A 21,202-nucleotide genomic window follows, 5' to 3' on the forward strand; every position below is an offset into this window, starting at 1 on the left:
TACTCTGAGGTATAAGTAAGCACTTTTATTCATTTTTGCAATACACATTAAGCCTAAAATTTACTATATTCTGAGGTATTTCTATGTTGGTGCTATCAGAATTTATAACATTGATTAAAAATATCAAGAGTAACTACACAAAATCTGAAATTGTTTCTTTATATATAAAAAACAAATTCAAATAATCTACCGTGAACTTATGAAAAATATAGGAACAGTATACGTGAGTGGAGTTTTGTATTAAGATGCAGGCACTTGGATTCTGGTTTCTTCTTCATAATAGCTGTGTGATGTTGGGCAAGTCATTTAATCTCTGTGGGTCTTATGTGCTTATATCTACAAAAATAGATGCAGTAGCTTCCTGAAGCTGAGAGGTAGGACATCTGAACTTTTGAAACCTCTTCTCAGATATATGATATATCAAGTTAAGTTCATGTTCTCTACGTGGGAGTGAGGCCTTTCGTTTCTAATCCAACTTGTGGTCCAGTTACTTTTTTTTTAAGGTTCTCTGTTTTCCCTTCATTTTTTTCCCCTCTGAAGCAGCATGTAGACAGGTCAGAGAGATTAGGCAGACTTCAAAGCTAATTATTAAACAGAATCTTTTACAATTGAGTATTAAAACACATAACTCAAATAGCACTGTACTTTTATAGTCTGTTTTCTGAAATATTTTATAAAGAACAGGCATATAAGACTGTTGTAACTTACTTTATTTATTTTTTAATCCTCACCCAAGGACATTTTTCCATTTTTTTGTTCAGATAGAGTGGGAGGGACAGAGAGAGAGAAACATTGATGCGAGAGAGAAACATTGATGCGAGAGAGACACATTGAGTGGTTGCTACCCACATGACCCCATCCGGGGCCGGGGACAAACTGCAACAGAGGTACGTGCCCTTAGCAGGAACCGACCCTGGTCTCTCTGGACCTCGGGCCGATGCTCTAACCGCTGAGCCAAACCGGCCAGGGTTATTTACCTTTTTATGCAGTAATTATTCTTGTTTTTTCATCGTGAAAGTCAGGTTTTGATAGTCATTCACAAATAGTCTATGGCATCTTCCAACTGCTTTGAAGGTTACTATCACCCATCTCTTGCTTCCAATGGGAAAAATTACATAGAAATCATACTCATGGTCTATCCAGTATAGATTCTATCTCTGATAGAAGCATCAAGCATGTACTTTAAGCCTCTGAAGTTAGGGATATATTCTAAAATACCCTTTCCTTGAAATATCTGTATTAGATTTTTTCCCCTTTACTCACCTTTTAAAAATTATGTTTTAATTTCAGCTTTTGAGATAATATGTTTCATTAATTCATTACTTACTATTAAAGTATTACTTTCTTTAATTTGTTCTAGGTTCATCTCCTTCTCAGGTTCAAGGGGATACATCCTTAAGGGATTATGTGACACTTACTGTGTCCACACAAGAAGGGCTCTACTCAAATTAGTTTCTTCTCATGTGATGGCATTTCCTTCGATCTGTCAAATATTTTAGTCTCATTTTCTGGGCCATCTGCACTTCTCCATGTCTCTCTTGCAGTGATGTGACCAGCATAGCACGTGCTGTTCTCAATGTGAATGCACTATGAATGTGGATAAGAGCAGGACATTTGAATTGTTCTTCCTAGTAAATTACTTGGTTTCCCACATCATGTTGCTCCATTTGAATATAACCGCACCTTGCATTACCTTCTTAGAAATAGTTGTAGGTTCCTTACTTTCTTTTTTTTTTTTAAACTTGATGTCACATGGATTCTACTACAATTTATTTTTTGCTATGTGCTTTTAGCGGGAACCAAACCCGGGACTCTGGTCCACAGGCCCACGCTCCAACCGCTGAGCCAAACTGGCCAGGGCCTTACTAACTTTCAATGAATACCTAATAGCTTATCATCTCAAACATTTTGGATAACATTTCTCTGTATCTGTTGTTGACACTTTCCTATATTAAGAACCACCTTCTGTAGTGATCCTATCAGTTATTTAATTAGAAGAGGTTAGTGCCATAAGTAAACCTGGAAATTTCATTTGTGTATTCCTTCCTCTGGATCATTTATAACATCTTAAAGTGATTCCTACTTCAAATTCTTGGGGTCCCCATTGTTTATTTTTACTTCATTCCTGTCTTGAAACAATTTCTTTATCCATAACCTTCTTCAATTCAAGGTGATTGAATTTTAATAGTCTTTGATGTGGAAGTATAGGTGCCAGCCACTTTATTTTCCTTAATTTTCATCAAGGTTTATTCTTTTAAAAAACTACAGTTGCTGCTCAGCCTGTCTGGCTCTAGGAGGTCTGGGTTCTGTTCCCAGTCGGGGCGCATGTCCCTGTTGCAGGCTTGATCCCCAGTAGGGAGCGTGCAGGAGGCAGTCGATTCATGTTTCTCTGATTGATGTTTCTGTCTCTCTCCCTTTCCCTTCCTCTCTCTGAAATCAATTTAAAAAAATAATAAAATGTATTTTAAAAACCTTCAATTGCTTAATCAGGCATGCCTTGTCTTTACCGATGCCATGCTGATTTTTTCTCAGTGAATTTATAGTGAACTTCTGAAGACTTAATATTTTGGAACCTGTGTGAGCTAACAGTATTTAAGAAACAAGCCCTTTTAATGTAATCTAAGGGGAGGATAGGTGGTATCTCTGCATCTTGCATGCCTTTTGAACGGAAGGTTTCCTTTGACCTTTAATACATTATTTTAATTGCATTTCCTCCATCACTTTATAATCAGTTAATCTGATAAATTTTTTTAAATCCTAGATGTGCTTGTATTTCTTCCTGATAATCTCCCCCCGCCCCCGAAAAGATATTTACACAAAGAGTATATCGGAACCTTATTTCAGCTATATACTTTTGTACATGGATAAAAACTGAGTTTTAAAGAGATTAAATAACTTGCCCAAATTCATCACGGAAGAGGTGATAGAGCGAGGCTTTATGAGTTCAAAACCCTTGTTGAACTTCGCTGTGTTAATTCAGTGTGGAGCCAAAGCTGGCAAGGGCACGATCGTGCCGTGGAGATACTGCTTGAGCATATAACACTGAAGGGAATGGACTGTATCTTTGCTTAAGACAGCCAGCACTACAGAAGTATTGTTTGAATTTACATGAAAGAATAGAATTTTGTATTAAACTAGTCAATATGATCTATGGTCAAATTTCAAAAGTTGTGTTGGGAGTATTTTTAATTAAATGCCATCAGAACATACTTGATTGCCAAGCTCATATGATTTATACATACTGTGCTGTTATATTTTCTCTTTATCAAATTTACCACAATATGGCCATGATTTCATTTCTAGGTAGTAGGCCTGTACCGATTATGTGGTTCGGCAGCAGTCAAGAAAGAACTTCGAGAGGCTTTTGAGAGGGATAGCAAAGCTGTTGTTCTGTGTGAAAACCAGTACCCAGATATAAATGTAATAACAGGTAATACATAGATTTTATTTTATGTACTCATTTTGGAAAGACTGCATCTGCAGGAGGGAAAATTGAAATACTATATGTTTAGCCTAAATTTATTTTGGTTTTCTTCTGAAGTCTTAACTTATTCTGAGAAAATTAGGGACAACTTCCTGGGAGAGGTGACTCCTTAGCTAACTTTTAAAGGGTGAGCTGGACTTAGCCAGGCAGAGGTTGGAGGAGGGCACTCTATTAGCAAAAACTTGGAGACAGGAAACTGTATAACCTGTAGCACTTCCTAAAGAGGAAAACACCAGGCTGGTCAGTGGCAAAAGATGGCTGGGATGCTCTCTCACTGAAACCCAGAGCTGACAAGGAGGATCATTTAGAAACAGCAGAGTTAGAACCTGGCCCCCCCCCCCCATCTTCCCCTTCACCTTCCACCCTTTTTCCCTCCCTCCTTCTTTTCTTCCTTCCTTCCTTTCCTGACTTCCTTTCTTCCCTTTGCTCCCTCCACTCTCTCCCCTCCTTTCCTTTTCCACCCCCTTCTCCCTCTTCTTTCTCCCTCCCAAGTTAGTTGGACGAGAGTTTCCATGTAGCAGGTTTTATAATAGCACCTTCCATGTTAGAGACATACAGGTAGCTAGGAGAGCTGAAAGAAAAGGAAGGAGAGTAGTGATCACCAACTATTTGAGGTAAGTATATGTAATTTGTAATGAATCCTTTTTTTTGTTTGTTATTCCTGTGTGTTTAGAGAAAAAAACAAACTTTAAAAAATGGTTTCTTTGTGTTATAGTGCTAAAGGGTAAAATCTGAAAGATTATTATTTTATTTTTCTCTTCAAATAAGAACTGGAGTTTTAAACCTAACACGATACATTCCTGGAGTGCTAGCGTGATGGTGAAGTAGAAATTAAAGTGAGAATCCCAAAGGAGAAGGGGAGTCTGTGCATAGGAATGACCAGAATCCACTTAATCACTCACCCTTCCCTATCTGAAGTTAACTAATTTGTTTACTTACTAAATATTTATCGAACATTTACTATATGCCAGACATTTTTCTAGGCACCAGGGACAGATGAACAAGATGAACAGTGTCTCATTGGAGTAAGAAAGTCAGTAGTCAAACCGATGAGTGGTAAGATAAAGAACTTATCAGTGATAAGTAGTGCAATGGGCATGGTACTGGTATTGGAGGTGGTAGTCAGCTTGGTGACTCCTGTACTGAGTGATCAGAGAAGAAAGTCTCTCAGAGAAATGCATTTTGAGCTGAGATCTATATGATATGGAGTTAACCATTGGAAGATCTAAGGCCAGAGTTCTTGGCAGAGAGAACAGGGTGAATTTCGTGATTGACAATGAATAAAACAGAGCTACTACAAACCAGCCTCTGAGAGGTAGAGATGGTTTTAGTGATTAGAGTGCTATTTCTTTTTTAGTGTAATGATACCAGTGTCCCACCATAGGAAGAGTAGACTTTTCCTGTGTTAGTCTCTGTGCCTGAATGAAGGTGAGAGGTGTATGGTTTCATTGTGTCTATTACAGAGCCACTTCAGAGGTGTGGTCAGAACCATTTCTTTATTTACCTGTAATTGCCCGCATTTTAAGGTGCATGATCAAAATTTACTCTGTTGCACTAAATAAACTTTATCACGAATTTCCTCCAACTCTCCCTTAAGTAGTTCCCATAGCATTAAGTATCATCACAAACTTACTGTCTTAAGGTTTTATGTCCCTAAAGTGTTTGAAAGATATTAAGAAGGCAGTATAACTTAAGATGCTCCTGTCTGTCACTTAGTTTTTGGGATACGGCCATCTAGCTAATTTCTAGGTTGATGAATAGTTATGTGTCAACATATATAAATATCTCTTCTCTGTATCATTTTATTAAATATTTTGATTATTTTTTCTATAAACCTTTTGTCTACTTACAGAAAAAGAACTGTAACTTTTACTTCATTGAACATAATGTGCATTGAGCATACTTTAAGTGTTTAATATTTGTTAATAATAATTCTCCCTTATTTGCTGTTAAATTATAGTGAAATAAGGAATCTTGGATTAATTTAAAATTCCACTTACATTAATGATTGTTTAATATATTAATTATGTAAAGGATAATGATATATCAAATGTATGTGTCATTAAGTTATAAAGTTATCTTTTCTGGAGATCATTTAGGTTTTAATTTAATATAATTGCATTATAGGGCAAGTCTCAAACTACCTAAGGCATACTGAGTTCTGTTAGAACTAACAAGTCTTGCTTTGTAAAGGAATGTACATAGAATCTTTTATGTTTTTTAAATTATGCCTTCCTAGAGGGTTAGTAGTTTCTTTATCTGGCAGCTACAGAAAATGTTATTTTTACTCCTTGTAACTCAGTTGTTCTTCAACACAGATTGTTGCTGTTCATTGTAGGTGCAGTTTAGACTGCAAAACTAATGATGGTGGTAAAGATCACATGGTGTAAGTTAAGGAATGGGAGTAAACGATTATTGGCATGCTTACTGTATATAAAATGCTTTATTATTATCATCACTGTACATCTAACATGTATTGATTGCTGTGAAATGTTGAGCACTTTGTATATGTCATATATCTTTATTATATCAAAGAAGTTTGGTCAGTCTTCTCTTGGTTCCCCAGTGCTATTTTCAAATTATTATCTTTCACTGTTGAATAGAAACTTATGCTTTCCTGAGAAATAAGGCTCTCTTGAGGCTCATGGCACTTTCCTACATAGCCTTAACCTTTCTTATTTAACATTATCTACAGAACTTTTGAACATTCCCATTTATTCAGTAAAGACTTTGATAATCTCTCCTACTGTTATATTTCCAACAAAAGTGTTGTCATCATCCTAAGCAATTTTAACATACAAAAATGACCAATTCATAATCCATTTGTTAAAAGACCATTCTTGCCCCATTGAATTGTTTTTGAACCTTGTTAAGAATCAATTGATCATAAATGTGAGGGTTTATTTATGGACTCTAAATTCTATTTCACTGATCTATATGCCTGTCCTTATGCCATTATCACACTATTTTGATTACTGAAGCTCTGTAGTAAATTCTGAAAGTATGAACTATTAGTCTTCTGATCTTCTTCTTAAAGATTTGTTTGGCTATTTGGGTCTCTTGCATTTCCATATGAATTTTAGAATCAGCTTGTAAATTTCTGTCAAAAGCTACTTGGAATTTTGATAGATTTTGCATGGAATATAGTCCATATTTGGGGTATTGCCATGTTAACAGTATGTCTTCTGATCTTTAAAAAAAAATTTTTTTTTTCTTTATTGCTTTTAGAGAGAGAGGCAGGGAGAGGGAGAGAGAGAGAGAGAAACATTGATGAGAGAGTAGATCGATTGGCCGCCTCCTGCATGCCCCCCACTAGGGATCAGGCCCACAACCTGGGCATGTGCCCTGACCGGGAATCAAACTGGTGACCTCTTGGTGCATGGGTCAATGCTCAACTTCTGAGCCACACCAACTGGGCAGTTTTTCTATTTCTTGAGTAACTTTCTAATTTATATCTCTAGAAATTCTGATGATTCATCTGAATCATCTGATTTATTATCATACAGCTATTCATAGTATTAACTTACAATTCTTTTTATTTCTGTGAGGTTGGTAATGATGCCCCTTCTTTTGTTCCTGATTTTGTTGAGTCTTTTATCTTTTTTTTTTCTTGGTCATTCCAGTGGAAGGTTTGCCATTTTTGTTGATCTTTTCAAAGAAAAAAACTTTTGGTTTTGTTGATTTTCTGTATTGTTTTCTATATCTATTTCATTAATTTCTACTCTGATCTCTGTATTTTTCTTTCTTCTGCTTACTTTGAATATAATATACTCTTCTTTTTATAGTTTCTTAAGAAAGAAACTGAGACTGTTGATTTGGTTAATTGAGAGTTGATCATGCACCACCAGAGTGGTCTATGTTCTGGGAACATGGGTTAAAAAGACAGAGAAGAGTCCTGTTCTCAAGGAGGCTACATTCTAGTGGTGGGGGGTGGGGGAGTAGAGGGAGGATGGAAGTGAACACAATAGATGAAAGAGGCTAAAAATAAAAATAAAATAGCTAATAATTATGTTTTTCTAATTCTCATTCTTCTCTCTTTCTCTCTCATTCTCCAAAGTCTTCTCACTGTCCTTGAATCTCATTTTACCCATGTCACTCTTAGTGATGACCTTGCCTCCTAACTTCACAGAGAAAATAGAATCCAACAGATCGGAACTTCCTCTACTTCTTGTGACTTAACCTGCCATCCTGCCTTCTTTGGTGTACATTCTTTTTCACTTTTCCACTATCCTTTCTGTAACAGTATAGAAATGATCTTCCTCACATTTTGGACTAATCTTAATTCTTTCATGTGTTCTCAGGAGTCTCTTCCATCCTCTTTGGGAGCTTTGCTCAATTGATTATATTCCTCTCTCCTGGACCTTTATTACTATTTTAATGTCTTCTTTACATTAGCATTTATTTAAAATTTTTATTTGTTGATTTTAGAGAGAGAGGAAGGGAGAGGGAGAGAGATAGAGACATCAGTGAGAGAGAACATCGATTGGCCGCCTCCTGCATGCCCCCCATTGGGGATCGGGCCCACAACCTGGGCATGTGCCCTGACTGGGAATCGAACCGGCAACCTCTTGGTGCATGGGTCGACCCTCAACCGCTAAGTCACACCAGCTGGGCTACATTGGCATTTAAATGTTGAAGTCTCTCCCTTCTTTAAAAAAAAAAAATTCTACTTTGCCCTTTCTGCTCCTTTGTGGTTATCACCTCTCAAAGGCAGATTTTTGGAGCAGGTTGCCTATTTTTATTTTTTATTTTTAGAGAGCGAGAAAGCAGGGGGTGGGGGGAGAGAGAAAGAGAGAGTAAGAAAGAGAGAAACATCAATGTGAGAGAAACACATCGATTGGTTGCCTCCCGTAAGATGCGACCAGGGCCAGGGATTGAACTTGCAAATTATGTACATTCTCTTGACTGGAAATTGAACCAACGACTCTTTGGTTGGCAGGCCAATCAAACTGGTCAAGGCTTTCAAACTAAGTTCTAAACTCAGCATGTTCTGAGTCAATATTGTCTGTATTTAGGGTTTTGGTGTCAGAAATTTCTCCTATTTTTCTTTGTGGTCACATTCTAGTCTTTAGTATCTTACCTACATTGCTTATATGTAACAACCATTAATTACCCTTTCCTGTTCCTCTACTACAGGTGATATCTTAGTTCATAACCACTAGTGAAGTGTTTGAAATGGACTCTTTCCTGTTACAGTGACAAGTCTGATGTTTTTTGTTCTTGGCTTTTGGTTTCATTGGTTCTCTTTTGGGAATGATCCTCCCCCCATACCCCCCAGAGTGTAGTGTTAGAGATAATCCAACCATCCAATACTTATATTTAAGACATATGTCCTGTATTAAAAAGAGAAAATATGTTTATATAGCTCAGTTATTTGCAAGGGTGTTGGACCATTGGTACTCTTTCACTAGCAAATAAAAGTCTAGAACTTCGAAATTTATATAATTGGAATAATTTACAATATTAATATGCCTTGCTTTCTTCACTTTTACATGCACTTATAGGAGCTTGTTATGAGGGGGCAGAATCAATAGGGTATATGTATCAAAAATGGCTTATTTTTGTCCATGGTGTAGCTCAGTTGGTTGGAATGTCCCGTGCACTGAAGGGTCACAGGTTCAATCCTGGTCGGAGTGTGTTCAGGAGGCAATTGATCATCTTTCTCTTTCTCCCTTCCTCTCTAAAATCAGTAAACGTCTTTTAAAAAAATGACTTATTTTAGAGCAACAAACCTAATATGTATGATAACTGGAAATTATACATGTGCATTTTTAGCATGCTTTCAAAACAGAAAGTCAGTTAATGAGGCAATTAATAAGAAATGCTAATGTTTTGTTTTAATACTTTTTAAAAATTATTGCTTTTATTATTTTCAGAATATTTAAAGTTGGCTGTAATGATACTTGAAGCCACCACAATTTTTTATTTCACTTTGAAGACCAATGGCTTCTTGTTTCTGGTTTGTTTTCTAAAGGTGTTCTTAAGGATTATTTAAGAGAACTTCCTTCTCCACTGATAACAAAGCAACTTTATGAGGCTGTATTAGGTGCAATGGCAAAAAATCCCCTGAAAATGTCATCAAACGGCTGTGAGAACGATCCAGATGACTCGAAGTACACCGTGGACCTGCTGGACTGCCTGCCTGATGTTGAGAAGGTAAGTATCACTGCTGCACATTGTTCCTGAAAGCCTGCCAATGAATTCTGTCCTTAGCTCCAGAGCTACAAATCATTTTTTTAGCTTTTTCGACATTTGTGGTGCTCATGAGTTTTAGCTAGCTCTGCCTTTACTACCGGCTTCTTAAACAGTGTAAATCTAGAAATAGCTTCTTTTTGTTTTGTTTTTTTATCCTCACCTGAGGACATTTTGGCATTTATCTTCAGATAGAGTGGAAGGGAGAGAGGGAGGAAGAGAGAGAGAGAAACATTATATGAGAGAGACACATTGAGTGGTTGTCACCCACACGACCCCAATAGGGACTGGGGACAAACTGTAACCTAGGTACATGCCCTTAGCGGGAACCGAACCCGGATCTCTCTGGTCCATGGGCCAATGCTCTAACTGCTGAGCCAAACCGACCAGGGCTAGAAACTGCTTCTTAAACAGAATAAATTTAGAACAAAGTTTTATCTTTTTCGTATATGAGTTTAGTCTAGGCGTAAATACTCTTATAAGTTTTTAAAGAGTGTTATCTTATCCCTGGCCAGTTTGGCTCAGCAGTTATAGAGCGTTGGCTCGCAGACCAGACCCAGGTTCGGTTCCTGCTAAAGGCACATACGTACCTCGGTTGCAGTTTGTCCCAGGCCCTGGTTGGGGTCGTGTGGGTGCCAACCACTTGATGTGTCTCTGTTACATCGATGTTTCTCTTTCTCTCCCTCCTGCTCTATCTGAAGATAAATGCAAACATGTCCTTGGGTGAGGATTTAAATAAATACTTAAATAAATAAATAAATAAATAAATAAATAAATAGTATTATCTTATTATTGAAATAATATGTGTTTATTAGAGAATAATTGGGAATATATAGAAAAGAAGACTGGAAAATTACAATGATCAAAACCCAAAGGCAACTATAATTTACAGTTTGGTTTATTTCCTTTTAGTATTTTAAAAATATGATAACTGTTTTGGTGTATGTGGCTTAGCCTCAAGTCTTAAGCAACCCTCACCGCCGTTTCCTTCCTCCTTGCCTTTTCCCATTAGCCCGTCCCCACAATCTGAATCTTGGGACCAGTATCTTCAAGTGTACCTGAAGGAGAGGTAGAAGGATGGCTGGGTGTGCAGAACCAGTCTTAACCTAACTTTAGCTATTCTTTCCTAGAACAAAAGGAAAAAATAAGGGAAAAACATGTGGTTGGCTTGTCCAGATGAGGTCGACTTTGCCTATATTTGCTAAGTGAGGGCAGAATGGTGAAGTTAGTGGGTAGAAATGTTAAGCCCAGTAGCTTCATTTACTGGTTTATTGCAGTCTTCTGAATGCCCTGTGCTCTGAATTACCTGTGCTCTGTCCATGTAGCAGTTTCTACTCCCTTTGGTGACGGGAGGGGAACAGCTATAAAGATGAGCAGATGCAGAAGGGTGGGGTGAAGGGGTAGAAATATCCCCTCACCAATATGGAGTATAACTGTAAGTGTCAGGGAATTTAAATCACTTGCCCAAGGCTAGATAGTCTTTGAGAGTGTTGTAAGTCTGTCACATGAATTTAGGTCTTTCTGGCCCTGAAGCTCATGCTATAAACATCCTTTCTAAAAAGACTGCGTTACATTCCATTGAGTGGGTTTGATATAATATATCATTATTCTCTTTTGTATAATATTTAGGATTTGAACCTATTTGTATATACTTGTTCACAGATTTCATTTCAGCTAGAATTACTTATATGAGAGTGGAATTGCTGATTTAAATGATGTGAACATTTTAAGGCTCCTTAATACGTGTTTTTATATTATGTTTCTTTTTTATATAAATTTTTCAAAAGGAACAAAACAGTTGCTTTTTTTTGGCTTAGTAGACAAAATGTATTTTTTACTTTAAGTTGCATTTTTTTTTTTTATTTCTGTTGAGATTAAACCTAACATATATATATATATTTAAATGTTTTTTATTTATTTTTTAGAGAGAGAAACATTTATTGGCTGCCTCCCACATGTCCCCTACTAGGGATGGAGCCTGCAACCTGGGCATGTGCCCTGACCAGGAATCGAACCAGGACCTCCCAGTCCATGGGACAATGCTCAATCCACTGAGCCACATCAGCTGGGCGAACCTAATATTTTTTGTAGGTGTGTGTGTGTGTGTGTGTGTGTGACAGATTTTAATTTTAGAATATCAATTTATAGTCTTCTCTACTTTCATTGTCTCCTAATTGCTTCCCTTCACAGCCAAACTCTGAAAGAATGTTTATTCCAGCTGTCCTCCCTTCTTCGCCCCTCATTTATTACTCAATACATAGTAATCTAGCTTCCTGCCTTATCTCTCTGCACTTGTTCTTGCCAAGGTTACTAATGACCTTCTAATGACCAAATCCAAGTGTCATGTCTAGCTCCAGAAATAATATATCATTTTGTTTTTTTCTTATAGTTTTTTTAAATTACAGTTTTAGTTGTAATTCATTTCTTCTGTACAATTATGAAGAAGTTATACACTCATCTTATTTGTTAAATGATGGAGTGTATGCCACTACTTCAAGAAAATACCATTCCTTTTCATAATTGCTTAAACCTAAATAACCATTCCACTTCTTGAGCAAATTCCCCTTACTCGATTAGTTTCTTCCAGGATTAATAAACGGTTTTTTGTTTTTTTTTTCAATAAATTTGCTTTAATTTCTTACTATACTACTCTTCCCTTTTCTATGGATTGTCTACTTAAACTATTGATTAGTTAAGAAGTACATTGGTCTTTTTCCTTATCTAGATCACAATAGAACCTGGCCCTGTTCTGAAATGTTTAGCTTTCTAGATTTAAGGATGGTAGTACCCTACTTTTGACTTCAGGATTTATCCCTACTTAAAAATGAACACTTTACCCTAATCTGCTTTCTATCACAGCCTTTCTGCTCTTGTCATTTTAGAGGAGAGAAGAGAGAAAAATGTTGATGGTATGTTTGTCTAGGGATTCCAGCTGAAATGTAGAATTCAGTCACGAACAATTTTATAAAGAGTATATATTTTGCCCTGGCCCGTTTGGCTCAGCGGTTAGAGCGTCCGCCTGCGGTCCGGAGAGGCCCGGGTTCGGTTCCCGCTAAGGGCATGTACCTCGGTTGCAGTTTGTCCCCGGCCCTGGTTGGTCGTGCGGATGGCAGCCACTCGATGTGTCCCTTTTACATCGATGTTTCCCTCTCTCTCTCTTCCTCTCTCTCCCTCCCACTCTGTACAAAAAATGGAAAAATGTCCTCGGATGAGGATTAAAAAAAAAAAGAGTATATATTTTAACTGCCTAATGGATCAAATAATGTTGTTGGAACCTAAGAGTTCGGTGTGACATTTCTATAATAGAGTATATTTCAAGTTCCAAACTTCTAAGCAAATATTTGAAATAACCTTTTATTTTTATTTTTTGGGGTTTCTATTTTTTAAACCTTTAAAATTAAATTTATTGGGGTGACATTGGTTAATAAAAATATATAGGTTTCAAGTGTACAATTCTATAATACATCATTTGTATATCGCATTGTGTGTTTACCACCCAAAGTCGTATCTCCTTCTGTTGCTGTATATTTGACCCCAATTTCTCCTTACTGCTTTCCCCTAACCCTTTTCCCTCTGGTAGCTACCATTCTGTGTTTATGAGTTTTTATTTATCTTGCTTGTTCATGAAATAACCGTTTAAAAGTAACAGGATGCCTATCTATATTTGCTGCTATACATTGTGCCCTTGAATTTTCCCTTGTATAATTATATTAATTAAATTTAGGCAACCCTAAAGATGTTGTTGGATCATTTGAAATTGGTGGCTTCTTACCATGAAGTAAATAAGATGACCTGCCAGAATTTGGCTGTGTGCTTTGGACCAGTATTATTAAGTCAGAGGCAAGAGACTTCCAACCATAACAACAGAGTCTTTACTGATTCAGAAGAACTTGCAAGTGCTTTGGATTTTAAAAAACATATCGAAGTTCTTCATTACTTACTTCAGCTCTGGCCAGGTAAATGATTCTATGGAAATATTTTTCTCTTTTAATGATAGGGTGTTTGAATTAGCTAATCATTAAATATGCCCATATGTGATTGAAGAAAATCTTTTTCTGGATTTTGCTTTTGGAAATAGTTATAAATTGATACCTGCCCTTTAGATTTCTCCTTTTCAAATTTCTGCTTTTGTTGATGATATTATAGACATATAGATCAATGTACACATTTTGGATTTGGTCAGACCTGGATTGGAATCTTACTAGCTTTTTGACCTTGAGCAAGTTCCTTAACATTTTTAGAGCCTCAGTATCACCATTTGTCATGTGGATTTAGTGTGTTTGTAGAATTTATAAGAGGATTAAGTAAAAAATTATATGTGTAATTTTGGGCACATAATAGGTACTCAATAAATGTTAATTATTTTCTCATTTTTAGTTCAACTGATATGGAGGAGAGTTTACTTTTCTCTTTAAATCAGTTCTTCCCGACGTCTTTATGTATTTGTGGTCATCCTTCAAATTATCCAGGCTTGAACTGACAGTTACTCTGATCTTTATAGCTTTCTTTTCCATCCCTTGTAGCAGTCAGTAACAAAAGGCTGACAGTTATTTTCCTCATATATCTCTTATGTAGTTTCAGCGCTAAAAGAAACATGTGTTTAATTAGATGTTTCATAAAGGATCCTGTATTTATGTTCCCAGCTTTTCTTATCCTAAAGTAACCCCTGCTCTCCTCCCCAAAACTGCACGGTACTTAGATGCCTAGTGGAACACGTGGTGTTTGACCCTGGAGCCAGGCTTGGATTCAGATTTGGATTGTGGCACTCATCTATGGTGTGGGCTCAGGCAAATACTTCAGCTTCCCTGAGCTTGTTTGCTTCTCTGTGAAGAGTGTCTAACTCAGGGTTGTTGTGAAGATTGAGCTCAAGTAGCTAAGAAAATGGAGTATAAAGTTAGTCCTCAGATAATGTGCTTTGTTACTCTCTTACAGATATATGTGAGGAGAGATTAAACAAAGGCATGCTGATTTAGTCTTTTAAAATAAATCTAAGTTTTGCCCTGGCCGGTTTGGCTCAGCAGTTAGAGCGTCGGCCTGCGGTCCGGAGAGACCCGGGTTCAGTTCCCGCTAAGGGCACGTACTTTGGTTGCAGTTTGTCCCCGGCCCTGGTTGGTCGTGCGGGTGGCAGCCACTCGATGTGTCCCTTCACGTCGATGTTTCTCTCACTCTCTCTCTCTTCCTCTCTCTCCCTCCCACTCTATCTGTACAAAAAATGGAAAAATATCCTCGGGTGAGGATTAAAAAAATAAAATAAATCTAACTTTTAAAAGCTAATGAAAATTTTCAACTTTTAAATTTGGAAAGTTAAAATTTTTGCTTTCTTTTAAACACAGACTTAAAAATAATTTCCAATTGATATTTTAACCGAATTCGTATGTATTATTATTTTTAAATCCTGAGTCAAGATTCTCTGTATAATTGGACTGATTTCTGCATTTGGTGTCCAGTATAAGGAATCATTCAAGTTAAAGTTTTAAATATGGGTTTCCAGCTTCTCCTAAAACTGCTTTACTTCTAATAAACATCAGGAATTAGGAGAGGAGCTGTCTTATCATTCTAATCACACATGAAAACTTGTTTGCCTGGAGATATCATTAAGTTTACTATCAGTACCTGAGTCATTTATCATTAGTTCTGTACTAGAAGTTAATGTCATTTCATTATTTTGTAATGGCCACCTTAGTTTTGGGTATAGAAGCAAAAATTAAATTATATTCTTTGTTATAGAAAAGGCCAGTTTAGATTTCAGATTCACTATATTTCTATGATAGCCTTAAATAATGGACTCCTAGTGTATTAATACCTTATTCCAAAGACTTGTGTTGTTGGAATTAACAATAACTGCCCCCTTTTCTATAATCTTTTATTTTCTTTAGTTATACTACCGTAGACAGAGGACAGAACAGGGCAGGAAGGTGAGAGGAAACAGTAGTTAGTTTTGGCTTCTGAATCTTTTGCTTTTGGATTCAAGAAAAGGCTGAAATCAAGTGTATGTAAGGCAGTCACTGAGCCTGAGAATATTGATGGTGACATAGAGACTGAGCCATAGCATATGACCTTGGTGAATGCCCATCTCGTAATTCAGCAGAAGGTTTTGCCTCTCTTTGCTATGTATATCCTACTTACTTTTCTATTTGGAATTTCCCCTACTCCAGAGGTAAAAAGAGTTGGTTCCACCCTTTCTTTTTGCATTCTTAGCCTTTTGTTTTGTGTTTCTATTTTTTTGTTTTGGGCAAGATTATAACTTGCTTTGATCTTTCCATTTGATAAATCTTGTCTTCTAAGTAATCAGTTAGAACCCTAACCTATTGGCATTGGAAGGTGAAATCATCCTGCCGGTGGTTTTTCAGATTTTCTTCTGCCAAAGCCCTAAGGTTCTTTGGAAGCAGCCTTGGGTCCAGATTGGTAACGTTGGGAACAAAATGGAAATCCACTTCCCTTTTGACCAAAACAGTCTTCTTTTCATCTTCTTATTTTTTAATGTAGTAAGTTTTTACAAAATTGTTGCTTTTTAAAAATAGGTTTGCTTTTAAAAAAAATATATGTTTTTATTGATTGTTTATGAGAGGATGAGAGAGAGAAACAACATCCATGTGAGAGAGAAACATCAATTGGTGCCTCCTACACGCCCCCTACTGGGGATCGAGCCTGCAGCCCAGACATGTGCCCTGACGGGGAATCAAACCTGATCTCAAAGTCCATGGGACAACACTCAGTCCACTGAGCCACACCGGCCGGGCTAGTTTGCTGTTTTAAGAGGACTATTTAACATTACTGAAAGGCCAGCCTTTTACTTTACAGATGAGAAAACAGCTTTAGTGTAACTCGACCAGCTGTTTGCTATATCACATTTTCTTTCATGAGTAGATTTGGGGTAGGTTTGTTTGGGAAAAGCTATTAATTTTTTCTAATCATTTTTATTTCATTTTTCTCACTAGACAAAGCTTCATGAGGTCAGGGACTTATATTCCCAAGTCCTAGCAGAATACTTGGCACTAAGTGGACAATGTATAGTATGTTAAATTAGGCAATTATACTGTAGATAAAAGGCTAATGAAGTAGTGATTCAAGATATAAACCTCACGAAGCCAGTGTGTCTCAGTGGATTGAGCATCATCCCATGGACTGAAAGGTCCTGGTTCGATTTCCGGTCAGGGCACATGCCGGGTTTGGGGCTCGATCCCAGTGGGGGGGGGGGTGCAGGAGGCAGCTGTTTCTTCTCTCTCACATCCATGTTTCTATCTCTCCCTTCCTTTCTCTCTAAAAAAATCAATAAGAAATATATTAATTTTTTTTTCTTTATTGATTTTAGAGAGAGAGGAAGGGAGAGAGAGAGAGAAACATCAATGAGAGAGAACATCGATTGGCTGCCTGCTGCATGTTTCTCATTGGGGATCGGGCCCACAACCTGGGCATGTGCCTTGACTAGGAATCAAACCAGTGACCTCTTGGTACATGGATCTATGCTCAACCACTGAGCCACACCAGCCAGGCAATAAAATAATATATTTTTAAAAAAATATATAAACCTATTGGTAGAAAACAAGGTAAGAAAATTAGTTTCTTAGTACTTATTAAATTTTGGAACTTTTCCAGCACCATATAGACTGCCTTTTTTTTTTTTAATCCTCACCCAAGGATATTTTTCCATTTATTTTTAGATAGAAAGAGAGAGAGAGAGAGAGAGAGAGAGAGAGAGAGAGAGAGATCTATGTGACAGAGATACATCGATTGGTTGCCTCCTGCACGACCTCAACCAGGCAGGGGACCGAACCACAACCAAGGTACATGCTCTTGACCAGAATCAAACCTGTGACTTTTTGGTCTGCAGGCTGACGCTCTAACCCCTGAGCCAAAGCAGCCAGGGCTAGATTGCATTTTTTATTTTATTCTGTTGAAGATGGGTAGTCAGCAGTGCTGGGAAAACTAGAACTTCTAGGGGGTGGTTAAAATTAGCCATTTTCTCTACATAAGTAATAGGCAACCATTCCACCATCAGTATTTTAAAGAGCCAATGAGGTTGATTTTTCAGAAATTGAATTTTTAGTCTAAAGTATATACATACATTATAATCAGTTTCTTAAATATTTTCCAAGAAAAAATACAAAACTAATATTTGAATAGGGATTCAGTTAGACAATTTAGTACAATAAATCTGGGTTTTGCAGGTGGGTGTCAGAAAATGCGGGCACAGTAACACAAGCTCAGTCAAAAATGTTTTACTTTGGTTGAGTCACTAATCAGATGACCTCAAGGTTAGCAGAATACTGTAATGGGTTGGTGAAAACAACAGCACAACACTTAAGCAGTAAGAACAGAAGCAGCACAGGAAATGAAGAGAGAAAAGCAAGGAGACTTAGTGGAGATAAGAAGCTAGAGGAAAAAATGGAATGTGAATAATTAAACAGTGGAAAAATTTAGATACCTGTTTTGCTATTGCATCAGTTAATGGTACGGGGCATTCTTTGTTAATACTGTAATTAAATATCAATTTATATACCAGACCTTTAGTTTCTTGAAAATTTTAGATCAATAGCTTTTAGCTATTGATATGGATATATCAACCATCATAAAAATGCAGATAAACAGAAATGTTAAAAATAAAGCTATACACAGTTATCAAGTATTTTAATAAAATCTAAGTAAAAAACTTATGTGATCTCTGAAAAATGCTAAAATATCACTAAGTCTGAACAACTAGAGCCATATACATGTTTATATTATTTTTCAATTATTTTATTTTGTACAATAGGAGCATTCAGTATATGTTGGAGAGTGTAAAGTTGCTGCATTATCACTGATAATATAATGTTCTTTTTACCTTAGAGAAGGGAAGTATAAATGGAGAGGTACTTATTAACCGAGAATAAAGCAGAATGAGAGGTTTTATGGTCAGGTTTTAATAGCTATGCTTCAATATTTGAATTGTTTTACATATAGAAGAGCCTTAGACAAATGTTTTGTTCACTATAAACAAGAGTAAATGGTGAAACCTTGATTTGTTATGATATAATGTGCGTCTCTGGTAATCTGTATGGCCAGCATAATGCATACCCTTAGAAGAAATTACTTTTAATAGGAACAATGTTATTTGAGATTGTTAGATACCTAACCAGAATGGGAAAATAAAATATCTGTACTATTTTCAGGCAATAAATGAAGACTGTTAGTAGCTAATGCTGTATAATCAAACTCAGGTAACAAGTGGTCAAATCTAGTATTCGTGCATTTTATCAAAGTGAAATTTGGGCTGCTTGGTAAAGTAAATTATGACACCGCTGCTAATAGAATTGCAAAAAAAATACAAAGGTCAGAACTTTTACACTGAGCACTTTAGATGCCTTTGCCTCATTTAGATGTTTGCAAATGAAGGAACTTTTTGTTTTGTTTGTACATCAACATGCCTTGCCTGCTTTTTGCTGTAGCTTTTAATTTAGAAGAAGTTACCGGCTTAGCTACTGTTTGAATTATGGCTACATAATAATTAACAGAAGTTAATCAACATTGGAAATTTGATTTGTTTGGGGATGTTATGATATGGCATGAATTAGCACCACTGTACATTCTACTAGCTTTGTCCTTAATCTTATGTTTGGTGATAGAAAACATAATTATGGAATGCTTTCTTTGATAGTGTGCATGTTTTTGTTTTAATGCATGTTTGTAGTTATTAAGTGGCTTGTCTTTAGCTCTGTTTTTTAAAGGCCAGTTGGATTACTGTCACCAAAGCAAATTTGTTGTTTGTTTCTAGTGCAACGTTTAACTGTCGAAGAATCAACAGAGCAGAAGTCTTCTCTGAATTACTTGAGGAAGAAGAAGGAACGACCTTACATGTTAAATTTGAGTGGTACTGATTCATCAAAAGTACTTAGGCCAAGGCAAACCAAGTTAGACAGTCCACTTAGCAATCGTTATGCAGGAGACTGGAGCAGCTGTGGAGAAAACTACTTTTTAAATATAAAAGAAAATTTAAATGATGTGGATTATGATGACGTCCCTTCAGAAGATGGAGAGAATTGCAACAAAATGTATGGACCTGATATAATGATTAAACAGCCAATTCCCTTGTCCAAAGAATGCACATTTCAGACATATTTGACAATGCAGACAATTGAGTCTACAGTGGATCGAAAGGTCAATCTCAAAGATCTGCAAGAAAGTATTGATACATTGATTGGAAATCTGGAGCGTGAGCTCAACAAAAGCAAGCTTAGTATGAGTGTTTGAGAGTTTTCACTTGTTTTTTTCCATAATGTTTTAGAGTTGCAAATCTTTCTCACAGTGATATTTTTATTCTTGAAGCCGTCAGTTAATTTCTAATAAGTTAATGTGATTCAATTAAAAACACTATTCACTAATATAATTTTTACTTATCTCATTAGAAAATTTTACTTGGGGTAAAGATAACTTGGACTTCTTGGGTATACTTTAATAAATCTTGCCAGTTCTTTGGGGATAACTTTAAATGCACTTACAATGTCCAGATAAGTTATAGCTCCTCAAGATTTTTGTATTTTATAGGAACTGCTTTTCTGTAGCTGAAACAGAAGTTCCTTTTAGAGGAATATTGCAACTCAGTCAGATTTGCAGTATGAATCCATGTACACTGCAACATCATTTGATAACATTTCATTTGCAATGCAAATGCTGCTATATGAAAAAACCTTTTTATAAATAAAAGTAAAATTATACAAATATTAATGTATTCTGTATTAATAGTAATTATTTAAGCTTATAAAAATTAAATATTTTTATAATCCTGAAAATATGTATATATTTATAAGTGCATATATGTATAGGTATTAGAATGGGGAGAGGGATTAGATGCAGAATGACATGTATCTTTAAAATATGTATGTCTTGAGGCCAAAAGCATTAGCTTGAAAAATGTTGTTTTCGGGGAAAGAACATTTAAGTCAAGGGAGGAGTTGCATAGAAACACAATGAACCAAAATACTAGAGACACATCTGAATAGAAATAATAGATTTTTTTTTTTTATTTACAGAAAGTCACTATATCCCCAGTGAGAAGTCATCCTTTAAATTGAAATCCTCTAACTGAAAGGATTAAGTGCCCAGATTTCTGCACTGGTGACTTAGATGATAAAACTCTTCACCTATTCTATGCCTTTTTAATTTCTGCTTTAAAAAAAAAATAATTCTGCAAAAAATGTATTTATTTGTAGTAGTACATTTATAGCATTGACTTTATAATTACCCTAATTTGTTTCTAAAGAATCTTGCCAGCATACTACATGTTACTGATTTTTAAAAATTAACTTATTTTGGCTAAGTATATCTGCAGAGTAGTCATTATAGCAATCACAGCAGTGTTTGAAAATGCACATTTAGAAGTTTAAAAAAAAAATCAAATTGGAATGTATTTTTAAAAAACATTTATACCTATGGTATGTATACTTTTAAAATTATAAATAAAATTTGAATTATCAACTTAAAGATGTAGCAGCCATTAAGAAACCCGACTTTTTGATGTTTTTCTAAATATTAAAGTATTTAACTATTTTT

General features: G+C 36.1%; 1 protein-coding gene across 1 annotated transcript in view; it reads left to right on the plus strand.

Moving 5' to 3' along the window:
• SYDE2 (synapse defective Rho GTPase homolog 2) overlaps positions 1-19,903 on the plus strand; it is a 39,689-nt gene extending 19,786 nt beyond the window's left edge. Inside the window, exons 4-7 of the mRNA XM_036256079.1 lie at positions 3,304-3,430; positions 9,459-9,640; positions 13,401-13,632; positions 19,428-19,903. Of these exons, the coding sequence (XP_036111972.1) occupies positions 3,304-3,430; positions 9,459-9,640; positions 13,401-13,632; positions 19,428-19,903 (1,017 nt within the window). The remainder of the gene's footprint in view (positions 1-3,303; positions 3,431-9,458; positions 9,641-13,400; positions 13,633-19,427) is intronic.
• The last annotated feature ends 1,299 nt before the right edge of the window (positions 19,904-21,202 follow it).

This window comes from Molossus molossus, unplaced genomic scaffold, assembly GCF_014108415.1.
Source record: "Molossus molossus isolate mMolMol1 unplaced genomic scaffold, mMolMol1.p scaffold_m16_p_12, whole genome shotgun sequence".
NCBI classification, from domain to species: Eukaryota; Metazoa; Chordata; class Mammalia; order Chiroptera; family Molossidae; genus Molossus; species Molossus molossus.